General features: G+C 38.0%; 1 protein-coding gene across 6 annotated transcripts in view; it reads right to left on the reverse strand.

Moving 5' to 3' along the window:
- col13a1 (collagen, type XIII, alpha 1) overlaps positions 1 to 8367 on the reverse strand; it is a 119075-nt gene extending 110708 nt beyond the window's left edge. For 5 of the 6 annotated variants that reach the window (XM_055171275.2, XM_055171276.2, XM_055171274.2 and 2 more), the window contains exons 1-2: positions 7771 to 7911; positions 2322 to 2391 (exon numbers count right to left, since the gene is read on the reverse strand). In XM_055171275.2, coding sequence (XP_055027250.2) covers positions 2322 to 2351 — 30 coding nt within the window. In that variant the 5' untranslated portion in view covers positions 2352 to 2391; positions 7771 to 7911. Of the gene's footprint in view, positions 1 to 2321; positions 2392 to 7770 lie in introns of all 6 variants that reach the window. The other variant, XM_073873020.1, reaches the window with a different exon arrangement.
- Positions 8368 to 8671: the final 304 nt, after the last annotated feature.

Raw genomic sequence — 8671 nt, forward strand, 5'->3', positions numbered from 1 at the left:
TTTATGTTATTTACTGGCAAGATTTCGTTCAAAGTTAAATGAACATGAAACATTTTTAGACTTTATCGGTAAGTTACTGGCAACCAGCTGCAAAATTACAGCAAATGTTTTACAGTGTATGTACATGTAAATATTTCTTAAATATATATTTGTGTATTTATATATACAGAATTATTATACACAGTGCACACACACATAAATGATGTAAATACAAACTTTTATTCTGCAAATGATAAATCGCGATTAATCGTTATGCAGACCTACAGAGCATCCAAACAATCCATTTTATCAGTATAGGTCTTTACATCGTATCAAATAACAGGATGAGATAATACAACATTGATACAAATAGAAGAATTTCAATCTGCAATCTGTGTGAGAATTTGGTTTTATGAACTGGCTCTGACTTTGTTAATAAAAACAAATCCTGGTGGATGTCAGAGTGAATGCGAAAGGGCCAAATGAGTTTTTAAACACGAGCCGAGTGAACTTAACCCGCTGAATCCCCTTGAGATACTCAAAATCAGAAAACATAAACTCATTTGGCTGTGTTGAAACATTCCCCAAACCCATGTGCCAGCCGTTCTGACAGAACAGCAGAGTCGCAAGTGGCATATCGATGGAGATGTCCGGTACACATTCAGAAAAGTGCAGGTTACAGATAAATAAAAGCCAGGCCTCAAACTTTTCAAGAATACCAAAAAATAAAGCCGAACATGGATACTCTACCACTTGAAAAGGTGTACATGCTTAAGTGTTTGTATTTTATTGATGTGTTGATGTGATTACAATTTGTGTATGGGAAAGTACCTACGCCCTTCTCATGCTAAAATAATAAATCAATGCTCTACGTGTGCATGCGAGTGTGCATTTGATGAAAGGTCCACAGACAAGCTACTATCTCCCACCCCTCTGCACTCAAAATAAACAATGGTATGGAAGTCATTTGAACACTGCGTTCTGGAATGATTGACAGGCGGCAGCTGGCGACATGGAGAACGAAATATATGCGGACGCATCCTTACATACACGTAGTATTTATACACACACACACACACACACACACACACACACACATACATATAAAAAAGTATCCATGCACACTGTATATAAACTGTACTTTCTGTCCAGCAAGCTACGGTCAGTTCCACCGCAAAACTTTTAATTGAAACAGGAAATCCACTTTTATTCTGACCTTTGTACTGGTTTCATCAACTGAACTGCAGATTTTACAACAAGATCAGACACTTTCCCACGGCGCGCCAATAAAGACCAAACAACAACAAACGCGGGTGTCATCTGGGACGCCTGCTGTTAAACGCCCCCCACACCTGGTCCAAAAGGCTACGGTCACCTTAAAGTGCCCATCCGTTTTAAAGTCATTCCTAAGACACTTCCCACTCAGTTAACACAACAATGACCGTTACTGACTGGACCAATTAACACTGAGATGTCTGTACCATCTGGCCTGCTGCTCAGAGATGTCTAAATTCACACACACAAATGTAGGTTATAACATACAAGGTTGTTGTCTAATGACTGACATCTGGAGGTTATGTTGGTGAAGCATGCGAAAACGTAGCCCCGTGGAAACCACGCTGTTATGGGATGGACTAGCAGATTTACGGCCTTTTTAATAGGTTTAAATGGATAACATTTGGCTAGTCATTTTGCAAACATGATTACCACCGCCAAATCTGAAGTTTGTAACAAGTGCATTGTTTTACATTTTACGGTGTAAAAAGAAACTAATCATTGTAAATATATTAAACAAACCCACCTAAATATGAATTAAGATGTTTAATAAAGCCAGTTAACAGGTTAGTGACTTGTTAGTCGTACGCTATGAACCTTGCTGACCGTTCCCTGTGCTCAGGATCGGACAGATGATGCCATGTCGACACGCCTGCTTGCATCACAACACGCTCGAACACAAAGTGAAACCACCGACTGCCAACAGCGCCCAAAAATACGACTGCACCTGTCACCACAGTAATGCCAGCCCGAGGGCACAAGTGCATTGCTGTGAAATGGGTGGATGAGTCGGGAAGCTGAGAGGTTTTCAGTATAAAACAGGGATTGTTTTCAATCTTTTGGCATTGTAGAGAGAAATGGGATCTGGTTGACAGCGATCTTGTACAGCTGGAAGGAACAATAGGAGTCTCTTCACAAGGCAAACAAGACATTTTGTGGAAGGATCTCCACAAAAAAGGCTTAAAGACAACATACACTAAACAACAATGGGCGGAGCATTCTAGCACAGGTGTGATACGATCGGGGGAAAGAAGGGGTTGTGGATGAATGTTGTAAACAGGCTGTACCTGGAGGACAGAGGCAGCTGTGGGGTGCATCTCGGGCCGCCCGGATCTTCGGTAGACGCTGTGCTAATTTCTGCAAATGAACAAACAGGACATTTAAATTCAGTTTCAAAAAGTAAACTAACATAGAGAGTATAATACAGTACAGTTTTTGGATCATCAATATTTATGGAAACAATTTCCCATTTATGAAAAAAAGTTTCCACATATTCACTAAGCCTTGTTAACAGAGTTGCAGAAGAAGGTCCTTTTTCAAATGCATTTCTTGAAATGCCTCAACATACAACCCAGTATCACGAAATTACTAAAGTCACGTAAATTTGTGAGTCTTTTCCGTGACACTGACACGCTTTTCCGCCTTTTGCGTAAACATGTCATGCATTTCTGTTTACGTGTCACTGTCACATATTTGTTCCTCAACTGTTTTGTCCTACTCAGTCTCACAAGGTTTCGTGATATAGTCACGTATTTTTTTTTTATTCTTTTTTTGTGATATTATCACGAATTTCCGCTGTTTTCGTGTGATTATCACGTATTGGTTACTCAACTGCTTTTTCCTATTTTTAAACCATTGTCGCTTCGGTTTAGGGTTAGATTTGGTGCTTGCATTAGAATGTCACTTTATGTATTGGTTTATACTATTTTTTCTGATTTTTTTTTTATATGTTGCCTGGCTTTAGGGTTAGAGTTGGGTTTGGGTAGTCATTTTATGTAAATCTAACCCTAAACCGAAGCAACAATGGTAAGAAAATAGGACAAAACAGTTGAGTAACCAATACGTGATAGCCACACGAAAACCGGAATTCGTTATACGATCACGAAAAAATGCGGAAATTCGTGATAATAGCACGAAAAAATAATAATATAAAATATATGTGACTATATAACGAAATTTCGCGAGACTGGGCTGGTTTCGTCCTATTTTCTTACCATTGTCGCTTTGGTTTAGGGTTAGATTTACATAAAATGACATCCTTACCCAAATCCAACTCTAAGCCTAATGCCAGGCGACAATGGTTTAAAAATCAGAAAATATAAAAAATTAAATCATGAAAAAAAGGTATAAACCAATACTTAAAGTGACTTCCTAACACAAACACCAAATCTAACCCTTAACCGAAGCGTCAATGGTTTAAAAATAGGACAAAACAGTTGAGTAACAAATACATGACAGTGACACGTAAACAGAAACGTGACATGTTCACGCAAAACGTGTCACAGAAAAGACTCACAAATTTACGTGACTATACGTACATCATTTCGTGATACAGGGTTGCAACAAATATGTTTGAGATCTGACCTTCACCCGACACACACTTCTGTTGCACCTGAATATCTAATGGAGACATTTGCTCTATTAACAGTGGCACGGCTGTGTGTTGTAAAGGCACTGACAGGTGCAAAAGTGTTGTTAGTTACTTGATTAACAATGTGTGCATACTAGATCAACAGTCTTCATTTATGCATTTGGCAGACACTTTATCCAACGTAACATTTTTATCAGTATTTGTATTCCCTGGGTTCAAACTTTTGCGCAGCTAATGCAATCCTCTACCACTGAGCTATACAGAAGCACTTTTTTCACATTATTTCACTCTACTTCAGCACTCGTGCCTTCAAAATGTTTGCATACCAAAAGTAAAGTGAAAAGTAAGACGGGCAGGATAAAGAGAACAGTTGATTCTCTTATAAAAATTAATTTCCACAACCCCTGAGCGACACTAAACAGAGCTACTATTGTAACTCTCGTCCAAGTTTACAAAACCCCAGTCATAATAGTCATGCCCGCAGTATGCCATGCCATTTCACTGTTAGAACAATCACTGACTGTCTGTCTACATTTATGACTAGATTATAAAGTTGGGCGAATGTAAAAGATTAGGTATGAGGTTATGGCCTCTTCGTAAAATGTTAAAACTGTTCTAATAATTCAGACCTGAATAATTCTGCTATCAGACATTTTTCTTGCCCCAGTTTATGTTAACCACAAACCGTTCCAGGGCTTTATTTGGTTGATACTGGCAGAACCCATTCCAGCTGGAGAAGTCTTTACTCAGACCGCTCGTAGACACTACAAGCTATTGTGGCGGTTTTTCCACACTACAGACCTCGCAGAACAGCAGATATTGTAAAACAGAATTAGAGCGGAGGTTTAGAAAAGAAGGAAAAGCGCTATGATGAAAATCAGATGAAGGTGTGACAGCAACAGACGATTTGTTGTGTGAGCACAAAAGCCATGGAAAATGCATTACAGTTTGGAAGAAACCTGTGCTGTACGGAAAGGACTTTTCCACAGGAGCAATATAATGTACATAAAACAGATTTTTCCAAAAGTTTAACTCCTACTTTTCCAGAGGACCAAATATTGAGCATTTTCAATTTTATTAATGTTTTAGGGGAAAGACCTGTAAAACATTTCTGCAAAATGTGATAAATTGTTTGCATTGATAAAAACACCTTAAAACACTCTGCAAAGACTCCAAAAACCTTATTGTGACAGAATGCCAATTTTGTTTTTGGTTAATAAGTTCTTTATTAAGATCTTATCACATTGTAACAAGATCTAAAGAAATTCCCAGATTGCACATTTGTGTTCTTATTGTGTAATTGTGTAAAAATTGTGTTACCCAAGACATAACTTCCCTTTTCGCCTGACATCAAAAATCCCTCTAATTTTTCTGCCTCTTCCCTCCAACCCCCTGACTCCACATCCACAATGTTGTACTTTTCCCAATCCAATCCATTCCTGATGGATAAACAAAACTCCCACAGTGTTTCACTCAGAAATACATCAGTAGATGGGTTGCGAAAGCCATTTCGTGTTGACGTGAAGATCTTCTTGTGTGATGATGTACATGGTAAGGTTGTGTGCGGTTATGATATGAGACAGCTGATGCCTCAGAGCTTTTAGGGATGGGTAAGGAGGGAGGGGACATTGTCTGACTCCAGGCTTTAATGGTAACTTAATACCTAGTATTTGATCTGGTTTTAACAATCTATTTTGAAGGGATGACAAAACGTTTTACAATTCCAGTGACCGATTACTACTAAGACCCCCAGACTTTGTAGCCGGAGGCCTGACTTTATCTCTCTTTCCATCTCTCTTTCTCTCTACCAGTTCACCCTGGACTTCCTGATACAAACCTAAATTACTTTCTGACTCATTTTATAATAAAATCTTAAAATCACTAACATTTCTTTAACAGATACCTCAATTTATAAGTTCCTTGGTTTTCCATGCATAAATATTGTATTTGTAGCAAATCCCAGCTGTAATGCACACGTTATGCAAGTAACTGTAAAGCTATGTGTTTAATTTTATAGTTATATTGAAATGTTTGATGTCAATATGTTTATGAGAAACATCTGCCCTTCATAATGCGTGCATTCATTACCCTACGTGCCTTCAATACTGATCAGTATTTTCATCATGCTAGCCCACTGAAATCCCATTATTCTCTCAACACTGTAGCATTACAGTACAAAAAGTATGCATTATTTTTAGTACAATAAATATGATGTACAATAATTCACAACTTATTTTATTTTTGATTTTTTCATTAAAGTAGTAAGAATGAAATTTCTTGGCATTATGGTATTGAGAATGGGAATGTTATTCTTGTAAAAATGCAATAAAAATCTTTATGGTCCTAATATTTGCTTCATTTTTTATACATGCAGGGCTCCAGACTGCCACCAAAATTTGAGAGTGTGCCACTGAATTTTACATCCAGTTGCACATGTGCGACCAGTAAATTTGACCTTTTTTTTGTGATGTGACACTGAATTTGAAACAGCACATTGTACTTTCTGCATCCATCATCAAAGTATTTATTAGTAATACAGTGGAAATTAGTAGAAATGTGAATATTTTGTTAGCATATTGATTTACGGTGTGTGCCCCTAAATTTTTTGGTTGCGCCCCTAAAATTTTCAGTTGGGGGCCACTGTGCTCCTAGTGAAAAAAGTTAGTCTGGAGCCCTGTGCATGTTATAGTTTCATATTTCTTTGTCTTATACCAAGTTATCCCAAGTTTTGGTATAATAAACAACCTTAAACCTTAAAGTTTTGTAAGACTTACCTGTAAGTCACTCTTCATTATTCACTGTAATGTCTTTACTTCAGGTTGACTCTCACTTCTTTTAACTGTTATGTGTTTTGGTTGTTTTTACCCTTATAGACCATTTACTTTGAACTGTGGGTAGTGAGATGGCAGCCATTACCCAAGATTTCGACTACGGTCAACACTGCAATTATTTGACATGCACCAAGCTGATGAACCACCAGAGGCCAGTGTGAAAGGACCACGGCTGCTGGCGACAATATATTTCACCTTTCTCCACCTCAACACTACAGGCTCTGTGGTGACACAAGACAACGTGTGCTCGGCTAGTGTTGAAGCTTGTGAGAGCCCTAACTGCACGACTTCTGATGTAAAACAGGTGGTTGAGAGCTGAGACAAAGTGTTCAGCAAATATCACATGCCGAATAATGTTTCTGCTGATAAAGTTATAGTGTGCATGAGGGAAAAATACAGTGAACAGAATTTTCTAAAGTCAAATGTGGGCAATATTGAATCATTTATGTGTGCTAATATAAATAGGGCTAAACACATACATGTTTTATACTGGCAACATTCTGCATCTCTACTAAATATAATGTGAAAAACTTGCGGCCAAGTAGAGGAATCTGATCTGGCAGCAACAAGCAATAGTTGAAATTCGTATGGTGAAATGTTTTTATCATCAGAAAAGCAATTTAACGAGATCTAGTAAAGATTATCAATGCAATGCTGATTCTATCTCACTTTCTACCTTAATATTTCTGGTCACTATGATGCATTATTATTTTTTGTATAACTCCTACAGTGAAAGTGTGTAGACAAATGAAAGTGTGTGAAAAAAAGGTGGTACACTTTAGCATTTACTATGTAGCCTATATGTAATGTAATGACATTATAATGATAGTCAATTCTTAGATAGGCTACTAAAGTGTTTTAAACTCATGGTAAATTAATTTTTTTTCTTTAAATGCAAATTTAATTTATATTTAACTACACCTGCATGTGTTTTCAGGAAATGTGTTTTTCTTCGTCAAAGTTACTCATCACTTCTGAGCACACTCAAATCCTCTCAGACTCACGCGCTTTCAACATCTTTCTTCATCAGTAAGATTATGTTTTTGTATAACTATGAATATACAACTTGTAACATTTTTCCCAGATCTAATTTATCAATAAGAACATTTAAACATTATAATATCATATCACAATATCAGTCTTGGACAGAGCAAAACGTTTTGACAGCTCATAACAGTTCCAGCGCACCGATTGTGTTGACATTACTATTAGCCTATTAATAATCAATCATTATCAATATTAATCCATCAATATTATTATTACTACAATTAATGCCAATATATTAAACACTATTTATATTAAGTGAAAGCTCACCTCATCTAAAATCTGATCTAGTCGACTCCAGAGGACGGGCTCCACCTGCTCGAGAGAGATCCAGCTCGACATCCCAGGATCTTTTTGCTGTTCCAAACTGAGCAGCCTGGATTGCAGATCGGACGTCCTCAGGTAAAGCAACACGCAAAATCCAAACGAGATAAAAGACAGTGCGATGCACGCGCATATACCGCACAGGTCCTTGCGGTTTGTCCAAATGCGCTTTTGGCAGGGATGCTCAACACAAGTCCTTCCTCGACTGGACTGCGACGATCCTCTCGATTTCATCTCCTCCATGTCTGTGGAGCGCAGCTTCTGTTTATTTACTTATCCACAACTTTATCAAGCTAAGCAGGATGACAAAAAAAGTGATAAAAAGTTGTCTTTCAGGTAATTAAAGGTTCACAGACGCATAATCGTTTCTCATCTGAAAATGTCAGTCTTCAACAGAGGCATGCTGCTGATTCGGGGCATGCAGAGGGTCGTTCAGTTACGGGTGTCCGTGCTGTTTACTCGTGTCATTTGACTGCTGCGCGCTTGAGTCTCTCTCAGAATGAAAGCTGGCCCTCTCTGGCCCTCACAAGCCCCTCCTCTCGGTTTATTTAGGCTAAACGGTGGGGCGGGATTCACTGTGGAGCTGACCCCGGCTTTGATCCGACTCTGCTGCTGGACGGTGCAGTGAATTTCAGGAATTTCTGTAAGTTTTAAAGTCCACATGAAATCAATATATATTTTTTGCTTCTAGTATAAATATGTTAGTCTTGGATGTTTATAAACTAGTATGGTCAAAAACGCTAACAAAATTCGTGTTTATAAGATTTAAGCATTAAAAACGTGATGTCTTTCACTTCCGCCAAAACTGATCAATGTTTTAATGACGTCATTCTGCACTTCAGCTTCT

Source organism: Misgurnus anguillicaudatus, chromosome 11 (genome assembly GCF_027580225.2).
Source record: "Misgurnus anguillicaudatus chromosome 11, ASM2758022v2, whole genome shotgun sequence".
Classification (NCBI taxonomy): Eukaryota; Metazoa; Chordata; class Actinopteri; order Cypriniformes; family Cobitidae; genus Misgurnus; species Misgurnus anguillicaudatus.